The 19,904-nt window shown below is 39.4% G+C and overlaps 1 protein-coding gene, 1 long non-coding RNA gene and 1 other non-coding gene across 3 annotated transcripts in view; 1 reads left to right on the forward strand and 2 right to left on the reverse strand.

Annotated features, from left to right (window-relative positions):
- Positions 1–6,875, reverse strand: part of LOC104950121 (potassium/sodium hyperpolarization-activated cyclic nucleotide-gated channel 3-like) — a 14,543-nt gene extending 7,668 nt beyond the window's left edge. The window contains 4 exon segments of the mRNA XM_010776599.1: positions 1–131; positions 1,180–1,341; positions 2,214–2,637; positions 6,253–6,875. The exon segment at positions 1–131 is cut by the window's left edge and continues 70 nt beyond it. Coding sequence (XP_010774901.1) covers positions 1–131; positions 1,180–1,341; positions 2,214–2,637; positions 6,253–6,875 — 1,340 coding nt within the window.
- A 1,032-nt stretch (positions 6,876–7,907) lies between these two features.
- Positions 7,908–7,979, forward strand: trnap-agg (transfer RNA proline (anticodon AGG)). Its single transcript has one exon. It is a non-coding gene; the product is annotated as a tRNA-Pro (tRNA).
- Positions 7,980–10,872: 2,893 nt separating this feature from the next.
- On the reverse strand, positions 10,873–12,079 carry LOC104942646 (uncharacterized). The gene is made up of 2 exons (XR_798035.1): positions 11,974–12,079; positions 10,873–11,819 (listed from the first exon to the last, which is right to left on the reverse strand). It is a non-coding gene; the product is annotated as an uncharacterized lncRNA (long non-coding RNA).
- Positions 12,080–19,904: the final 7,825 nt, after the last annotated feature.

The following is a 19,904-nucleotide window of genomic DNA, read 5'->3' on the forward strand; positions in this document are numbered from 1 at the left end:
ACGATCATGCTGAGGATGGTGAGCCACACGTCAGCCATGCCGATGGGGGGGTACAGGCCGTACCCGATGCACAGCATGTGACTCATGGCCTTGAACAGGGCGTAGGAGTACTGCTGACCCCAGGTGTCATTCTGTAGGAGACAAAGAGGAGGAAAGTTTATCACCTAAACATAAACGCTGCAGCACAACTTTGTGAACCGATCCACAGTTTAAGATGAAGACCAGCGGTGATGACTCATTTCTTTTCCAGGTTTGTTGGCGGTGAAGCCTGCTGAGGAGCCAAGAACATATCGCCTTGTAATATGCATGCTGATTTATCCACCTGCACACCTGCCCTGGATTATTCTCTGATGCCTACTTCAATTATCAGTATATGTATTATTATATTCTGTACTCAGAGGGAATATTAATATAGTTTATGTCTAAATACTTGAAACCATGAATAATTATGGCTGTAACAGAAGATTATTTTCAAAATAGTTTATTCTGCCAATTTTAACTCTAGTATTAATTTGCTGGGTCTAAGTGTCAGACAATTCTGAAAAATGTTTCTTTTAATATCTTATTTAATTTGACATTACAAAATCCAAAGATATTTGGTTTACTGGCGTATAAGACAACGAAAATATTCAAATATGTACTTTTGAGAGCCTTAAACCAAGGACTGTTGGCAAATTTCATTAAGCAATAATAATTAATATTTATACAACTGTTGCCACTTAATTTGTTGTCTATCAGTTGATCGAACTGTGGCAGCCTAAATATGATTGTGTGGTTTTAAAGCCAATACAAATTAGGCTTTAATGGTTAAGCATTTCTATAAAATATCAAATATCCATGACTAAATTGGAAAGTTAAAATGAAATTTGGGGGGATTTTAATGTTCAAAACCTCAGTTATTCTGCTTCATCATCACAAAGTGGGTGTTGAACGGATTTGATTGCCACTGACCAAATAACCGTAATAACTGTCCTCCAAAAGATTTAAATCTTGCTAAATCCTGATCGGTGCATGGAAATATCTGAGATCATATTTTTTCAGCTGAAACACACCGACTTGCTATCAGGAAAAAGACCAAGGTAAAAGTAAAAAATATTTTAAATTATCAACTAAAACTGTTTTAACTTTGTCAGAAGAGCCTGTGTTCATGCAGGAGCCCATCAGTCATAGTGCACCTACCACCATCTTGTTCCTGGTGACCCAGCAGTCGTGGGGGAAGTCCTGCAGCATGGGGACCAGGAACTGCAGACAGCCGTCCCAGTGGCACAGCAGCAGCATCATACCGATCAGGTTCATGATGCGTACCATGGCACTGGCCAGGTCATAGGTCATATGGAAAACCTGTTGCAGAGATTATCAGCATTAACTAACTAAAACAGTGAAACAGATTAATCTATGAAATTTCAATTCCCTCATAATGCTATCAGAGGATTTAAAATATACAATAGATGCTCTGTGAGCCAATGGACACGGGGGTCCTTTACCAGGCCGCACTTTTCTTAATCTTCTATATTCCACATGAGGCTGTTTCCCTGTTGCGTAATCATCTGCAAGCAACATTAATGGGCTCTGGGGAATGCAGCCTCAGTTGGAATTATAAAAATAAAATAATTCAGGGAAGTACATGTTATTACGTCATTTGATTGTGTGTGAGCCTTAGAGAGGAACCAACAAATGTACTCTCTAGAGCATTAAGAATTTGTACATTTGTTTTTAAAATACGCAGTATCATGATTTTCCTTGACAGAAAAAATATGTGGTAATCCAGACAAGGCTACAAGTTAGCAGAAATCTGCTAATGCGAGGGGATCTCCCCGTGAAAAGCACTTCTGTCAGAGGAACATTCGAGATTAAAGCTGCAAATAATGATTACTTTCATAAATGATTATCTGTTTGTTCTGTGAAATCTCAGAAATGGCCATCACTAGTTCTCTGAACATGAGCAGAGTGTCTTTAAATCACTTGTTTTGCACAACCAGCGTTTAAAAACCCAAAAATGTTAAATTAAATATTGTAATAAACATAAAATATTCACAATTTCAAATGATGGAAATGGAGAATTTCTGTCTTTTGTTTTTGAAATGAGTAAAATGATTAATAGCTGATTAATTTTCTCTTGAGTAAGTGGCAACTAACTGACAAATTGTTGCAGCTTTATTAGTTAATGTGAAGTCAGATCTGAAGATCCGAAGAGTCGTGTCTGCAGGATCTACCTCTTCCCACTGGTGGATGTAGCGGATGAGTCTGGAGAGGCGCAGCAGCCGCAGCAGACTGAGGATCTTCGTGAAGCGGACGATCCTCAGGGCTCGGGCCGTCTTGTAAAAGTCTGAGTCAATGCGCGTCTCCACGATGAGAAAGATGTAGTCCACGGGTATGGAGGAGATGAAGTCCACCACGAACCAGGTCTTCAGGTACTTGATCTTGATCTTCTGCGGGTCCAGGATGATCTCCGTGTTGTCCTCCTTCACGATACCTGTACGGAAGTTGAGGACCAGGTCCATGAGGAAGAAGGTGTCCGAGACCACGTTGAAGACGATCCAGGGCGGCGTGTGCTCGTCCTTGAAGAAGGTGATGCCCACAGGGATGATGATGAGGTTTCCCACCATCAGCAGCAGCATGGTCAGATCCCAGTAAAACGAAACACACCAACACAAATAACTCATGTTGTAGATAACAGCGGGCCAGAGTCTTTTAGGTATTTAGATGAATCATCAGGAACTACAAATGTATCTTTAACATGGTATCCATAACTGAGATGATTGTTTGATTTGAGGATAAATAAGTGATTTTGTCTTTGTTTTTTAGAGGGGCTTTTTATTCCTTTATGAGTTATAAGGGCAACATTTGCTGGTTCCAATTTAATATATTTAATAGTAAACTTAATATTGTTGCTCTAACATTCGTCTCTGGGATTTTTCAAACTTTTTGTGTATTTTACCGACAACAAAATCAATCTGAGGTAAGAATCAATTTTGGATCAAAAATGAAAATAATTGCACTGCATTTAAGAGTACTTATTGTTATATTTTTGTTGAATATTGTTAATTTGTTTGCACGGTTTTATTTAGAAAGATTTAGAGAGACACAGGACAAACTTAAAGGCAAGTTTAACAATGGTTGCTGTTCAGTTTACACAGGAGACTTTAAGCCAGATTGTTTGTGTCTATGTGCATACTGAATATATGCTTCATAATATTCAGATATATTCTGGACATGTAGGAACTTCAAAAATAAATGAATCCCTGTGCAATTTGCACTCTCACACTGTAACTGCAAATCATCCAGTAAATCTGTGTTCAAAGGCTAATAAATAATTAAAACAAACAGATTGAGCATAAACATTACCAAAGCAAGAAATTAGTTTACTTTAGAAACTAATTATCTTCAAAAAGTGGGCTTCTGTCCACAGGGATGGAGAGGAAAATGGGTTATTGAAACTCATCTGAATTGCTTATGAGGGAATATAGATTTTTCACAACTAACTTAATCCTCAAGTATCAGCAGCAGATTGATCAGCTCAATTTATAATTGCATTGAAAAGGCTATTTGAGTTTCAAAGTTTGCAAAACATTTTCATAAAAATTCATAGCTTAATTAAAAAATCTTGCAAGTTGCATCCAACAGCTAAATATAAAATGGTCATATCTGACCCAAAAGCTGTTTTTAATAACTCTGTTTACTATATTGACATTTTACATTGTCAGTGGGTTTGTTCCCCTGATTTGACAGACCTGTATGGATATCAGAATACCCTACAATCACAGGAAACACACAGCAATGAAGAGCTCTAACACATAACAACCAGCCAAGATGTATTCCCCAATGTCCATCTTCAGTGTGTATGAGATGAGAAAGCATGCATGCATGTGATTGCATGTCGGATCCTTTTCAGAGACCTAATTAACCACTGATCGATCCAACAGGAGCCTGACACACCTGCAGGGCTAGCAGAATGCTGTGTGGGGGGGCAGACCTGCGAGGGTGCATGCATTACACCACTAAGGTTACTTAAGTGACATCTGAGGCAGCATGCAGTAACCACAATGTATGAGCCAAACACTCAAGAGAAGGGAGAGTAAATGTAGAGGGAATGCTTTCAAAAGCGCTTATTTGACAAATACCTCTATATCTTGCCAGTAAAGGACAGGGTGTCCATTCTAATCAGCTTTCTGTTGTTCCCTGCCAAACAAAGCATTTGCATTCCTCTCTTCATCTGCCTGTTTGTCTCTGCGCTGACACACTGGTCCTAATTGCACTTCCCCTCTCTCGCTAAATCCACCGTTCTCCTGGGAATCCATGTCATCTCCAGAAGTCAGGTCCCATCAGCCAGATGTTGAGTAGTTAGCATTACTGCTCTGCACACGTAACCGTGCTGCAGAACCCTGGAACAGCTGGACCAAAAAAAAACTGGTCTACAGGGGACAGTGCATTACTGCCCCTGCAGACCATCCAGTTTGATCATCAGCTGACCATGCACGCAGCATTCAGGGCCACACAGATCAGACAACTTGCTGGTGTAATCTGGTGCTACCATCAACATAAAGCTGTCAGTGGTGGGGTCTCTGGACCTCTCTCGGTCCAGAAAGGAATCTTGTGCTATTTGGGTCAGAGTGCAACTGCGTTAAAAAGCATGACAGCACAAAGAGTGCAGAGTTACAAGCAAAGTGAACACAAAAAGGCTTAAAATGGTGAAAGGAGCTTAGATCAATCAGGACAGCTGAAAAAGGGATCACATTTGTACTAGAGATACTTATCTCTTGCTGCCAGAGCGCAGCCGAAGCACAACAGCCTGCATGCAGCTCAGTGGCTTAACACACACCTGTACTGTGGCTCAGGCCCACCAGCAATCATATTAAACATATTTACGAAACCGTGCCAGTTCAGTATGTCTGTTGCTGTAACCACGGCAGCTTTAATAAAAAAAACAGCAGTTATGTATGCTCTAACCAACCACTGTGTTTATAAAAGATATATACTATGTTGTGCTGAAGAACAGTGGTTGTGGAAACATACAGGATTTGAAGTGAGTGACAGTTTTAGGATTAGATCATTCAACGGTTTCTCGTAAACCAAAAGACCCAGAAACTCGTTAAGATTTGGATGGGATGTGCAGGATAAAGTGTACACTTCAAGAGCCCAGAGTGTGATCCAAACCCAGTATAAAGTACCTTGTACCTCATACACAGAGTTAACAGCTGGGCGTCCTGATTCCTCACAACATCATTTTCATTTCAATCTCTCTGTGTTTTCTCTGTTTTGTGGTGTGTCCCCTCCCTGACCACACCATCTCTGCTCCATTAGACTAATTGTACTGTAATAATCTCCACTGATGTGTGCTTCTAATATCTCCAATGGTCATGTTACCCTATTTTGATTACCCCTTTTCCAAGCCCCTGCTGCACTCTCTGTAATCCATTGCCCTGGCTGAATGATAAAAAAAAGTGTAATTCAGATGAGTGGAAAAAAACTGCTCTGACACACATCGGCATACAACTGGCCGCTGAAAGTATGATGACAGTGAGCCTCAAGGTTAAATGTCATGAAAATCCCTTGATGGCGGTGATGAACAGAATACTGGTTTGCATGCATTGTGCAATGAAATGTAAGCGTGCATGAATGCATGGAAAAACGTAGGTGGTAAATCAGGGAGTTACAGGTTGGCTTACACAGGGAAAAAAGGTGGATAAAAGGTTAGTTAGAATACAATATGATATATTCTTGTGTAAACAAAGCCATATACACAACACTTCTCTATGCCAAACAAAAAAGGGACTTAATATCTTATATGTATGATATAATTTGGCTGTCATTGTGCTTCTAAGAGGATTTTGTAAGCCTGTCAATTCATCCAAGATGGATCAAATGGTTGCCAGTAAAAATGGCCTGTACAGTCTGAGTGTTAAGAAAGGATCATTTTCAGAAATGAAGCCATTTATCTTTTCAATGTGTAAGGATTACAGCGGCACATTCCGTTTTAATGCCTCTATTCTGCACAGGCTCACACTCCTGATTATCATGTTATCATAACATCATCACAGTGATTAAAGAAAAAACACTTGGCACATGGGGGATTAGTGTGTCTATTAAGTTTACAGTGACTTTGACGGCATTTTAAATCAAGATTATGCTATTCTAATATAATGTTTACATTTATATGCCAAACAACTATGTGACAGGATCACTGCTGCACTTTTTTGTAAAGACACCACTGTTTTGAAAGAACAGAAGAAAGGTTTTCTGCATACAAATTACCTAAAATCACTGTACGGGTGGATTATCCAGAAGCCAGCAGACTTCACTCGCTCCCTCTCGTGCTCCACGGCCCTCTCACTCCCCAACATCCGCAGGGAGAACTTGTTGACTCCTGGTTGGAGCATCGCCCCAAACTGCCGGTGCATGAAGCCGGCTTGGTACAGCCGGTCATCCTCAGGTATGATTTGATCGGTTCCTTCTAACTTGATGAAACTTGACTGGTCAAACGTTGATTCTTGCCCGGCAGTGGCACTCAGACCCCCCGCTGCCCGCTGCTGGGCCCCGGGGCTCAGCTCACCGGGGAAACTCTCGCTGGTTCCCGGGATGAGGCGCCGCTGCTCCGCGGGATCTGACCCGGGAGGATGCCGCCCGGTGATGGAGGAGATGCTGCCCCGGAATAAGCGACAGTCCCCGTTCAAGTTAGTCTTCACAGTAACGTCCCTTCCCAAGTCTTCGCTCCTGGCCTCCTCAATGCTCTTGCAACTGCTTGCAGGAGACGGGGAGGGCAAATGTTTTAGCCGAATACTTTTCCTCTTAGTGTCCTTGTCGCCGTTGTCTCCTTCGTCAATCACGAAGGGTTTTTGCCCAATGTTTTGCGGCAGGCTGTACAACCGTTTGCGCATGTTAGACTGAAATCTTTCCATTTTGAACAAGAAGAGGAGCTGTGCTCAAGGATAGCCCGTGAAAACAGAGGAATTAATCATGAATCTCATTCACTTGGGGTGCCACTGGAGGCAAAACAGTGACGGCGCATCTGTAGGACAGGTTGTATCTCATTTGACACTTGGGACGTGCCTCTCTCCCCCGGTTCAAACATTGAGATGCGTCAACAATACCTGGCTCCCTTCAATCCGACGGTCATGCAAAAGCGGTGAACGGGAAATGCGTGTAAATCCAGGTAGCCCCACAGCGTGCAGTTGAGCGCGCATCAGGATGCAGCATGCTGAGCGTCGGACGTGCCACAGTGCTGAGCTGCTCAATGACAAAGCATGATCTCCACCTCCCCAAAATATCTGAGCTCTCTGTCAGTGGAAGGTGGTGACACGCATGCACACATGCACGCAGCAAGCACCGGCATCCAAACAGCGCTGATCCATGATCCATCAGCGCTTTCTAATAACGTGAATATTGATGGGGCTAATCAATCAGGATGGCACTGGTGCTCACCCCGCCCAGCCAGGACAGCTGAGAGCAGGACTCGAGAGTCCAGCCTGGGAGTTTAAAGCTTGTTCAATAGTTGAGAGAAAACCATGGGAGGTCAAAGGAATAAAGTCAAGTCTTTATGCATGGTCAGAAATGTTTGTCTATGTTTGCCCTGCAAACGGAATAAATCATTTCTACCAGCCAAATGAACTGAGCCGTTTTAGATATAGCCTACCTGTAAAATTGATTAAATCATACAGAATGGATTATAAGAGTTGTTTTCCGCTTTTGAGACACGTGGTCATGTAATAGCCACTGTTAGAGAGCAGTGATAGTGTTTTTGTCCTCATTCTTAAGGTGCATTTATGTATGACTTTACATTAGAGGCGTCATAACAAAATGATGATATAAATACATTAAGAGGTATCATGTAAGTAAAACAAAGTGGTTTTAAAAGCAACAGCTCGCAAGTGCCAAAAGAAAATATCTGAGTTGACAAACATCGCTTGTGCGGTTCGTTGGTCTAGGGGTATGATTCTCGCTTAGGGTGCGAGAGGTCCCGGGTTCAAATCCCGGACGAGCCCAACCGTTTAGTTGGAAGTTGTAGTGTGTGTACAACGTAATGCGCTTAACGCCGGACACTATAATGTAAGTGGAGTGCCTTTGGACGACTAGTGTCGGTGGAATTCCTTTCAACCTTGAGGTGGTGTTTGGTTATAACTAAGAAGCATTTACTCTGTTTGCTGCAGTTTTACTCTCTGAAGAAGACATTTTTAATCATACAAAAATGGATGAGATTTTCTGATTTGCTTTCTGAAAGCAAAGTCCAACATGGGAAATTAATCTGGTAAAAGGTTTTTGAAAGCACATTTATGAATATAAGAAGATAAAATACAGATTAAAATATTAAATGATATACTTTAATATAAGATGTCAAGACTCTGCTACTTTCCCATCATTTTTTTTCACATCAGTGGTTTCATAACATGTAAATGGCAGGAATGGATATTTCTTTATCAACAAAGTGCATGTTACTGTCTGCAGGCGGTACTGTTTTCTTCCTCTTCTTTCCAGTTATCTTTCAGCAAAACCAAACTCAAGTGTGCCTCGGCCTCAGCACTGTAAGATTGCAGTCTCCTGATCTCAAACTTCCCATATTAGAAGTTCACACTTGATGCTGTATTTAGTAGACTGCATTCATCACCTTCCATAATGTTTGCAGGCACGATTATCACCACGTGGGGGAGGTCATCTCAATATCACATGGCTGATTTGCACTCAGTAGCCAGTTTATGTAGCCTACTGCTAGCTAAAAGCAATGCAGTGAATCACAATTCCCACGTTCCGTTTTTGTTTAAATAGTTTTGAGTCATTTTGGAGGGTGTATTTTGTATTGCGTTTGAACCGAATCAGACTGGGCTCTGGTTTTAGACAGAGGGGGAAAAGAGGAGCTGCATCACAGGCAGTATGAGAAAAGACCTTCATGAAATTATAGCATGGAGACATGTCAGTAGGGGCACAAAATACAGATAAGAAACCTGAAAATGAGCATAATAGGGCCCCTTTGACACACACATTCGCTAAATATTTACATACAATTCAAATGGGAAACAAACACCTACTGTAATGAGTCGCTGCGCCTGGTTGGTGAACCAGTAGTCCTCACAATGTTGTGTAGCAGGTCGCAAAGATGTGATCCGTCAACATCAGATTATTAGCCTCCAGTGCACACTGAGATACATGTTGTGCCCAACACATTATGAACAGAGAGAACAATGTGGGGGGACCCATATCATATAGAAAATGCAATTCAAAGCAGATTATGTTTCTGTTCCAATGTTTTATGATCTAAATCGTGTCTAGAGGGATGATTTTTGACGTTTCTTAGAGAACGCAAGTAGTATAGCAAGTCTAAAAGAAAGGCTACTGTGTGAATTAAAAAGAAAACGATACACAAAGCCACCAAACTTTAAATCTACCAATGTTTAGGAACAAATCCGTAAGACTTTTTTTTACCTAACATCTCTTTACTTGAATGATACGTCAACACACACAGACAAAACTACAAATCAGTTTTTGTCAAAGGTTTTGGTTCCGTGTTTTTTTTTTTTTATGGTTCAGAAATTCACAGATGTCCCTCTGCAGATGTACAATTCTTTATATTACGGTCTGATCCCACTGACATAATAATCCAGGACACGGTTACATCCTGGGAATCAGGTCAAGACAATTAAAATACTTTTGAAACACATAAAAATGTTTACTCTCCAGCTGGTAATAGAAAATCTGCAGAAAGCTTAACAATCAGCCCTGTGACCAACTGTGCTACCAGGAGGCAGCAGCCATGATCCACCAGCGCCCCCTTCTGCTGGGCTGCTGCACTTCACACTAAATGTGTTGAACATCATGCCCACAACAATTCATGACAAACACAGGAGAAAAAAACACTCAAGTTCTCATAATGTTAGGTAGGAATGACTTAAACTATAGCCAGATGCAAGTCATTTTTTTCCGACCACACCTATGATTTTATTTAGGAGGGTACTCGGCATTCTTTGCACCTCTTAATGCTATTCACAAATGCCATAAGCATACTTTTATACAGGTCAAAGGTATGATTTATGCCAGGACCTTTACATTTGCAAGCATTATCTCAAAATGTACTCATTAACTGTTTTACATGCAGTGTTTGAGACTTTGTAAAGCCATACAAATAAACACTGTAGACAATCAGTAAGTCCCAATATGTTAGTACCAAGATTTAAACACATTCTGAATTGCCTATAAAAAATGAACCATTTAGCCATCAATAAATTGGGCTCCGTATGAAGAAAAGAACGGACTGATATGATGTTCCTCTTCTCTCCCTAATCCTCATCAGATAGACGACTTCAGGTGCTCGCTTAGGCATATTTTCCATAATTATCATCTAATCTAGAGTTTATATCAAAACCACATGAAAGGAAATGTGGTAGGCAGACCAACAAAGCTTATGTGCTTTAAAATAGTGTTACTTTGGAATTTATTTGGCTGGTTTCACAGCATTTTGTCTTTTGATAAATAAATAAAAACAACAGTAAATGAGCCCGTTCCAAAGTCTGTTTTCATCTTTGTCATGCTGCCTAAAATACAACAGAAAAAGAAGAATAAACCGACATATGAAGTATGTATTGTTGACAGAATGTTCAAGTCTTTAACCGTGTTTGGCATTAGACAAGTGAGTATTTCTTAATCACGGTTTGTTTGTCCTTGTTTCTGGTATTGATGACACATGATTGCTCAGTCATTTAAAACCCCACACGATGGTGCTGCTCTCAAAATGCTTTAATATTTCTGCATCTCTATAGGACGGCCTGTGCGAATCATTACTACTTTTGCACTGACACATGTCCATTATATATACATTTAATGGACAATGAAGTATTTTGAATCTGAATCTAAATGTGTTTTTAAAAGAAAGTGATTCAACAGACACACTTTATTTTTTGAGATATTTATTCTTAAAAATGAGTTGGGGACCTTGGGATTTTTCACGTGTCGGTTCTGACGCATGTTTCTTTCTCCGCCTCCTCCCACGTCAGCTGTAAAGAATTCATGCTGCTGTGCGGATTGCCTTCAGCGCTCTAAGGTGATCCTACTAGTTTAAAGCTTTATCACAGAGAAATCAAAAGCGGCAATGATTTTTCAATAGGTATCGATATGGATAATAATTGCATAGGATAATAGCCATGCTGTACAATACACATAATTATAAAACAATGTTAGGATGATTAGTACAGATTTCCTAAAGGTTGTTTATACAGTTTTTCATTATCCTCAACATTTAAGTGCATCATATCATATGAAGAGTCTTTATATATTAAATGGTATTTTGATACATAGTTAGTGATTTAATACATACAGTAAAGTAACTCTTAATAACATTTAGAGGGACATTGCGAAGCCCTTAAAACGCAATAGATATCTTCAGGTAAAACGGTATGCAGTGGAATGATAAAACTGTACATAACTGTCATACCAGAATATGGTGGCATTTTCTTTTACATTGCCAAGTTTTGTTTTCCTCTACAACACACAGTACAGATCATCTAAATGAAGCCACTCTCAGAGAAAAGAGAAAGAAAAAAAGAAGCCATTTCTGTGTCAAACAGAAGGTCAACATCTTGCATGCATTATTTTAGAAGTATTCAAAATGTAAAATGTGTGGATAGGAGGGGGAAACAAATCATAAACGTCAACAACTGCATGCAGCAACAATGGTTATATTGTTAACAATTCAATTTTCGCATCCTCACACAATAAAATCATAAGGCATGCCTCATTGAACTCTCCATACTTGTAATGGCAGATACATCTTATTAACAACTGGTATGGATACCCTTCTTGTTTACTTTCATATGGTCAATACATTTGTGAAATGAAACCTGCAAATAATGAGAAAATAAAACGATTAGCCCAGTCTGCCGTGGTTAACAAGAGCCTTCATTGATACAATCATACGGTGGATCATCTTGTAACTTGTGACCACAGGCTTGTAATACATATTAACCACTAGGCTTTTAATAATTTAATACTTACTCAGCAGACAGGCTGCTCAGTTTGTATTCCTCTGGCGGAGATTCTTGTCTTTGTGGTTGTTGGTCGAATTAGTTTTCCTGTAGCAGAAAGCAAACAAAAAAAATCAGTCGGTGAAAACTCAGATCAAACGTGTTTACTAAAACCTTCAGGGAAATGACTTGCACATTAAATTAATATAAATACAAAATGTCTTCTTTTTGGGCTCTGCCAATTTAGGATAGACAATTTGCATTGTTTATGGCTTCTCAGATGAAATGCTTACAACTAATACTATAATAAAACTAATTAGAAAAACAACCAGTTGATTAAAGGGTCACCACTTATTCTGTGGCTCTGAAGAGAGCTTTTTTTAGTGTGAGAAAGTAATCGGTAAAATGACCCTTTAATCAATAATGAAAACAACACTCACAGCAAAGTGCACTGTATGCTTGTCCTTACTCTAGTGCAGGGGTGTCAAACTCAAATACACAGTGGGCCAAAATAAAAAAATCGGTACTAGTCGAGAGCCGGACTGGTTCAATGTTTATTGTAAAACTTATTGAAATGAACTTATTGCACATATTAAACCTGGAACTAACAAAGCTTAAATTATTGCCTATAAAAACAACTTTAAACATTAAATAATCAGCTGCATTCATTTCTTATGGCTNTGTTCGTGTCACAGTGTCTTTCTGTTCCGAAATGGCGTTTGTTGTTTGTCTGTGCAGTGTGTGGTATTTACTTTCCTTGGTAATACAGGGGGACCCGGAAGATAAATTGGGAATAGGTGTTTAGGTGACTGAACGACGGTAAAGAATGTCAACAAGGGGTGCGTGTTATGGAATAAGCAAGTTTCCATCAGTTTACAGTGGTTACAAAATTCACCTGATATACCAAAGAATTTGGACCACTTTTCCTTCCTCGCAGTACGGTTGTCTTCCAGTTAATTCCAACAGATTAATCTGGGTTATAAAAGATAGTTATGGGTATACCGTTGTATACATATGTACATTACATATAGTTATATACTAGTCCATGAATTTTGTGTGGGTACGATCCCCTACTCGTTGTTTACATCGTTATAAACCGATTTCTAATCCAATGACACCGTACCAAACTAATGGCAAAAGTAAAATCAAATTATTAAAGTTCGACTAAATGCTACCTGATGTCTACAACGGGAGGTGGTTATTTCCGGTCATTTTGAAAAGTTTCATGGAAACCCAGATAGCCGTACACACAAATTATAAAATTTGTAATCCCACCTCCATAGTGGAATGCGTCCGGAAAGGGGGACGTTCTGAATTTAACTTTACGATTACCGTTGTCATTTCTAAACACCAACTGGCCAAACGAGGTAACACATTATAACGTGCACTAAATGATTACTCCTGTCGCCAAACGACCCTTATCCACGGTACGCAGTCGTTTTGGGACAAGGAGTAATCAACACGTGATATTAAGTGTACGCCTCGATTGGGGCCGGGTTGTGTTTAAAAATGACCCAAACGGTATGGTAAAGTAAATTCCAGATAACTCCCCCTTTCCGGAACGAATTCCCACATGAGGTGGGATTACTAAAATTTTATAATTGTGTGTACGGGCTATCGGGGTTTCCACGAATTTCCAAACAATGACCAAAATAAACACCTCACCTTATGACATCAGTCACTTTAGTCGACTTAATAATTTAGATTACCTTAGAGGCATAAGTTGTACGATAGTCAATGAGATGTGTGTGTGTGTGTGTGTGTGTGTGTGTGTGTGTGTGTGTGTGTGTGTGTGTGTGTGTGTGTGTATAAGGACTGTCAGTTTCGGTCTGGTAGTCAGCATAATTAGAAGTCTCTCTTTTACCCTAGTCTCCCTCTCACTGTTTCTCTCTTTCTCTCTCTGCCTCATCCTCCTCTGTTTCTTTTACTCTCCTCGCTCTCTTTCAATATGTCTCCCTCTCTCCCTCTCTCCCCCTCCCACACTCCCTCGCCTCTATCCCTCTGTGAGTGATGACTTTTAAATCATCCTTTCATTCAATGATGAACGAGGGGAAATCTGTCCTTTTCTCTCTGTTTATTCTGCTTTCCATCTCTGTCCTTCTGTCCCTGTTCCGCTCCTCATACACTCCACTCTGTATCCTGGCTGTTCAATTAAATGAAGTAACTGCATTTAGACTAAGAAACCCTCCAATCTGTTGAGTTCTGATAACATTGTGATGGACTGAGTCATATGTTCCTGTGTGAACTGGAGAGTATTACGGAGCTCATTTGTGATAGCTTTACAATCCCAACAATTTGACTTTGCGTCAAGCCAGTTCGAGTTTCGATTAATATTATTGAAATTATTTTGTTGTGATATTTAACAATTATTTTGCCGTCTTAAACGATTCCACGCAGCTGTGTCAAGGATCACTCTCATGCAAAAACATACTTTAACCACTAGAGGGATCAGTTAAAAAAAGACAACATGAAATACTAAGACCACAAGAGACTACAGAGAAGAAAGTCAAAGCCTTACTCCTTATACATAGAATGGACCATTCAGTTTTAAAGGTTTGAATCTAAAAGTATTGTCTAATATTATAAAAAAGTAAATATTGTCACATTGCCTAGACTAGAGCATGAAAACAACGATTCCCTTTGAGTTTCACTGTTCAGATATCCTGTCCCTCTTTGATTTACTGACTGTGGATAACATTGATAAAAAAGCTACGGGAATGTTTTTTAGTTGATGAGAAGATCGTTTTAATTATTGCCTTTCCCCTTATACCCCATGGTAACTACAATTACCACATAACATTACCCCTGGCTCATCATATATCTTGTCTAGCATCTGTTAATAAACTCCTAACCAGTCTAATTGTTTGTGTATAGGTTAATGTCACCCCTGAGAGATCATAAACACCTCACTTTATGCTTCATCACACGAAATGAAGTCCCTATTGCGCATTATATTATGCATTTATTTGCAGCCTCTTTAATAACATGTGACAAAATAAGGTCTCTGTGTTAGTTCCTGTATTTTCCCTTGCTGAATAAGTTGTTCCACTCTAATTATTCTATTCTATTGGGAGCTCAATCTTGAATCTTGACCTCATAACGCCTCACTTTGAAGCATTTCTGCATGACACAACAGACTTTGTCTCACATAAGCATCAGTTAATCTGAGTATTTGGCTGTATGGAATATTGACAGTTATTGAGCTAATCTCTTTCCTGCAGATGGAAGTATGCAATATTCCTAGCTCATAAAAAAACAAAACAAACAAACGGTTAAACCAATTACATTTCAGATTCTTATATTGCAAGTGTAGCACCAACATTTAGCCAACCATATTCAAATATATATATAAAGAAATCCAGTAGCTCGTCTCAGAACCAGAGAAAAAATACATTGAGTGATCAATACACCATCTGAAATGTGTCAAAAACCAGTAAAAGCAACTTTATAATTAGGTGCATGAACTCATCTCAGTGTATTTTACTTTCCTCATGACATAAACCTTAAAATTGTATTAAGTTGTCAACTGAATTAGATTTATTATCAAATAATTTGGAGCCATTAACTGGCTGTTACTTTAGATAATATCTCAAAGCATCTATATGTCATAGTGGAGAATGTAAATAATCTATTTTCTATCCATCATAGCCATAAAGGCATGTAGCAATATTTGAAATCATTGATTTTATTCAAGTGTAATCTTGGACATGCAGGGGTTGTTACATATACATTCATTTAATTAGAAATACATTAGACAGATGCTCTGATAAGTCTTCCTTTTCTTTGTGACCGTGCATCTGTGCTATCCTCAGGGGAACTCCTGCTTCATGGAGCATAAATCCCATTTCACTTTGATGATAATATGTAATTCCAGTTGGGAACCACATGGATCTACCCTTTCAGAACTGGGCCGTTAAATAAGTTTCTTTTTTTGCTGTGCTGTTCACAATCTTTCCTTTGCAGTGTCGAAAAAGTGTAGAAAACAAAGCACAGAAGACAGTCAGTGGCATTTCAGCCCTTTGTGTCCTTTGTAGTCATTGAAACAAACAATATATGATATGAATTTGTATATTGTGAGTGTATATGCCAGTGTTATAATATTCTGTAGGTCTGTGTATGAGCATATGTGTCGGCTGTCATATGGCTCTAGCTCTCCCTTTCGTTTTTCATCATCTCTGCTGTGATTGGTTGTGAAGGGACAGAGATACTGGCGCCTAATTGCGGCTCAGACTGCCATTGGTCATTATATTGCTCAATGTGATGGTCTTGGAATTGTCTTGGTAAATTGGAAAAGCACACACTGAAACACACATATATTTGTGGACACACACTCTTTTTTTTGGTTAGGGTCTGTCTTGGATAATTGGTTGGAAAAGCATCCAGCGGGATCACCCTGCTGTCCCTGTGGCCCCAGCTGCCATGGCAAATAACAAGGCTCATAAACATGAAAGGCACGCGGATGATTGTCCTGATTTGAGCTTTGCACTCAGAGGATATCGATTAAAGCCTAGAAAATTCAAGGACTTAAAGCATACAGTGAGAGCATTTGTATTAAACACTTTCATTTCACAATTATACACCAAAGGCATGCTGCTGCAGTTTCAAAAGCTTTTGTAGATATGGTCATTGCCAGTGATTAAAAAAAAACGGGGACTGAATACATTTAAAACAAAAAATAAACAGGTATGCTAGATAACAGAAAACATCATCTCAGCAAGAAGACATAGTGACCAATATAACAGCAATTTCCCTCTCTGCTGTAGTGTCCTTGAGCAGGATGAGGCCAAATCCCCACCAGCTTCAAGGGCTTCTGCTCTGTAAGCTGACTCTGCAGTCTGGCTCTCCCGTGGAGCGGAAGAAGTGAAGAGTTTCTCCATCAGGGATCGATAGAGCATCGCAGAAAGAAACTCTCCGACTTCACGTCTGGACACTTCAAGCTTTTCATCTAACACCTGTGGTGTTTTTGATATAAAAGGATCATTAAGATCAAAGGGAGACGATAATGATCCTGATGTGAACCGTGAAGTCCAAAGAGATCAATTACATTTGCATTTTACAATTTAAGCATTTAGCAGGATCTGTAACCCGGAGAGATTTAAAATAAGTACAGCAGCAGAATTTGCTTCACTTCTAATTTATCAGTACAAGCAGCAGGGAAAAGGAAAGGGAAGTGATCAAAACTATTTCTACACACTCCATGTTTCTATAGTAACAATCCTATCCAAAATATGGTCAAGGCAAGTTTATTTATATAGCACCTTTCAACACAAGGCAATTCAAGGTGCTTTACAAAACTGAAAGACATTCAGACAAAGTAAGAGTTGCAGCGGACCTGCAGGTTTTTGGGAGTTTGTTAAGTCAAATTAACATCACATTTACTGACTGTTTATGTATCGAGACACTTATAATATATATATTCTTTCAACACAAAACATTAACTTTAGTATCAGCATAGTACGATAGACTGAACGGACCAGTGCATCTTATTTATGTTATGTAACCCAACCCGACCAGAAACCTTGGAAATGCAATGATATTTTCTGATACAGTATGCTTGTTTACTCTCTTATATGGAAAATAACTTAGTTTATAATTGGTTGGATATCCATTACTGTGACGTGCTTGTATGTTTTGCTTCTTCCTATGCAGAGCATCTAAATAATGCCTCTGCAGTTGATGTTATTGTTAGTTTGGCATCTCTTCCTCTCCTCCATTTCCTCGTTTCTGCCACCATAGAGTCATGATGAAGAGCCTATAGAAGCTCATTAAGATCTAGTTGTATTTATTCTCTCCCTCCCTCAATAAATCATTAAGTGCCTTTGATGCTGCATATTGTGTGCAAAGAGTTTGCATTGGTGTCAAACCCCTGTCGTTTTATCCTCCACAGTTAATGTAGACATGCAGAGAAAAAATGTTCCTTCAGTTATAAATTGCAGCAAAAAAAAAAAAAGGAGCCAGCTTTTGATCTGTTAGAGACACACTGTGCGAATCCAAGAGGATGCTCTGGTCTCTTATTGATTTCGCCTATCAAGTCAGGTGGAAGGGGTTGCTGAGCTTCCCCACTGTCAGAGGACCTAGGTTCAAGCACCCCATGTTAAAAAGAGTACCAACTCCTGGGGTGAGGCTCTGAAAAACACCCGGCCCTTTGCCCTCGCTGCGGGGGGAGGCCAGGGGAAAATATGTTACTAGCCGCAACAGTACAGATCCATGGAGCTGCAAGAGTTGCTGACAAATACTTGATTCAACTCTTCTGATGCTCGCTACTGTATATATTCCATTAATATGTAATCATAGATCAGCATAAAAGAAACAGGATGTATCAGAACCAAGCTGACCTACTTTGGATGATTCATGCTGACGTATGGCTTTCGTCCTACATTGACGTAAAGCAATGCTTCAGTGCCCAACTTGTTTGCACTGTAACCTGTATTTATATTTGTTAATATTGGATTAGAACAGTATGTCATCAATCTTGTATCCATTTAATCAAACAAGTTGTGTAAAAATGATACTTGTAGTACCGTAGTACGTGTGCCTGTGTGTGTTTTTGTTGAATAAAAGTGCCTGTGTGAGTGTGCGCATAGCCTGCAGTTGTTCGGTGTCTCTCAAAACATAGCACACACTGGTACACAAACTAATTTATGCTAACTACATGCACAGAGACGGACGCATGGATGCACAATCTTCACATACTCAACATTCTGTCATATGCTGTTTCACAGTGTTCGTTAGACTCTAAACTTTACAAATAATATTTATCCTCCTGCTTAACATTGTGTTCTCCCTGTTTATCCTGTAGTACACACCATCTGTTGTTTGCCGCCATTTGTTTTTCAAGAATAAATCAAATGTTCAAATAAATGAAACGTTCTCTTTTGTTCTCCTTTAGGTTTTATCTACACATGTGGCGGTACACTAAAAGGCAGAAATGGCAGTATAGAATCGCCAGGGTTTCCCTATGGCTACCCCAATGGAGCGAACTGCACCTGGGTCATCGTCGGAGAGGAAGGAAGTAGAATCCAGCTCATGTTCCTGTCATTTGCCATAGAAGAAGAATATGACTTTTTGTCCTTGTATGATGGACACCCACATCCGACCAACTTCAGGACCAGGTAGGACCGGTTATTGTTTTAATCGTAATTGTTTTCCCTTGTAAACAACTGAGGGAAATTTGAAAAACTATCAAAGACAAGAAAGGAGTTTACTGTTTTTTAAAAATATTTTATTAAATTGTAGTACGGTGTTACCTCGGATAAACTCAAGAACATAATGCATTTTACACACTTTATTTTGATTTATTTCACAGCAAAATATTTGTGTTCAACATCCTCTAATCTCCATTGCATGGCAATGCCATTAGCATGGCAAACACAGCAGACACACCTGTTATGGCATATATCCCGTTGTTTATTATTAGGTTACCACTGATGTGCAGCCAGTTTGCAATCCTTTCAAGCTGAAGCTACAGTATGCAAGGAACTGCTTTTTTTGTTATTGCCAATTAATGATGATCTGTAATGAGCCAATGGTTTTACATCATCAAATATATGGGACCAAGTATTCACGTAAAAAAATAAAACAAACAACATGGATTTACGGATGTGGAAATACAAGCACATACATACTTGAAGGTCACATTATTAGTTTAGATATGAATGCAAACATGGTTTATAATGACATAAATGCTCATTATGTCAACAAACGTCGAGCAGATGTTGTCATGCTGGGCTATATTCTCTTGAGCAGTTCTGTTGTAGTAGAACAAATGACCTTGCATAGCAACAGGGTGTTGTCCTGCTGTGGTACACAAATACCTCAGGTCCAATCAGTGACACTTTGGTTTCCTTTAGTTATTGAACCTTTTTATCGAACTCATCTTGCAAGAAACACAATACCCAGAAACAAGCTCATTTCAGATAAGCTATTAAACTCTCCTTGCCTTATGATTTGATCAAACAATCA

Source organism: Notothenia coriiceps, unplaced genomic scaffold (assembly GCF_000735185.1).
Source record: "Notothenia coriiceps isolate Sejong01 unplaced genomic scaffold, NC01 NC01_scaffold00000339, whole genome shotgun sequence".
NCBI lineage: Eukaryota > Metazoa > Chordata > Actinopteri > Perciformes > Nototheniidae > Notothenia > Notothenia coriiceps.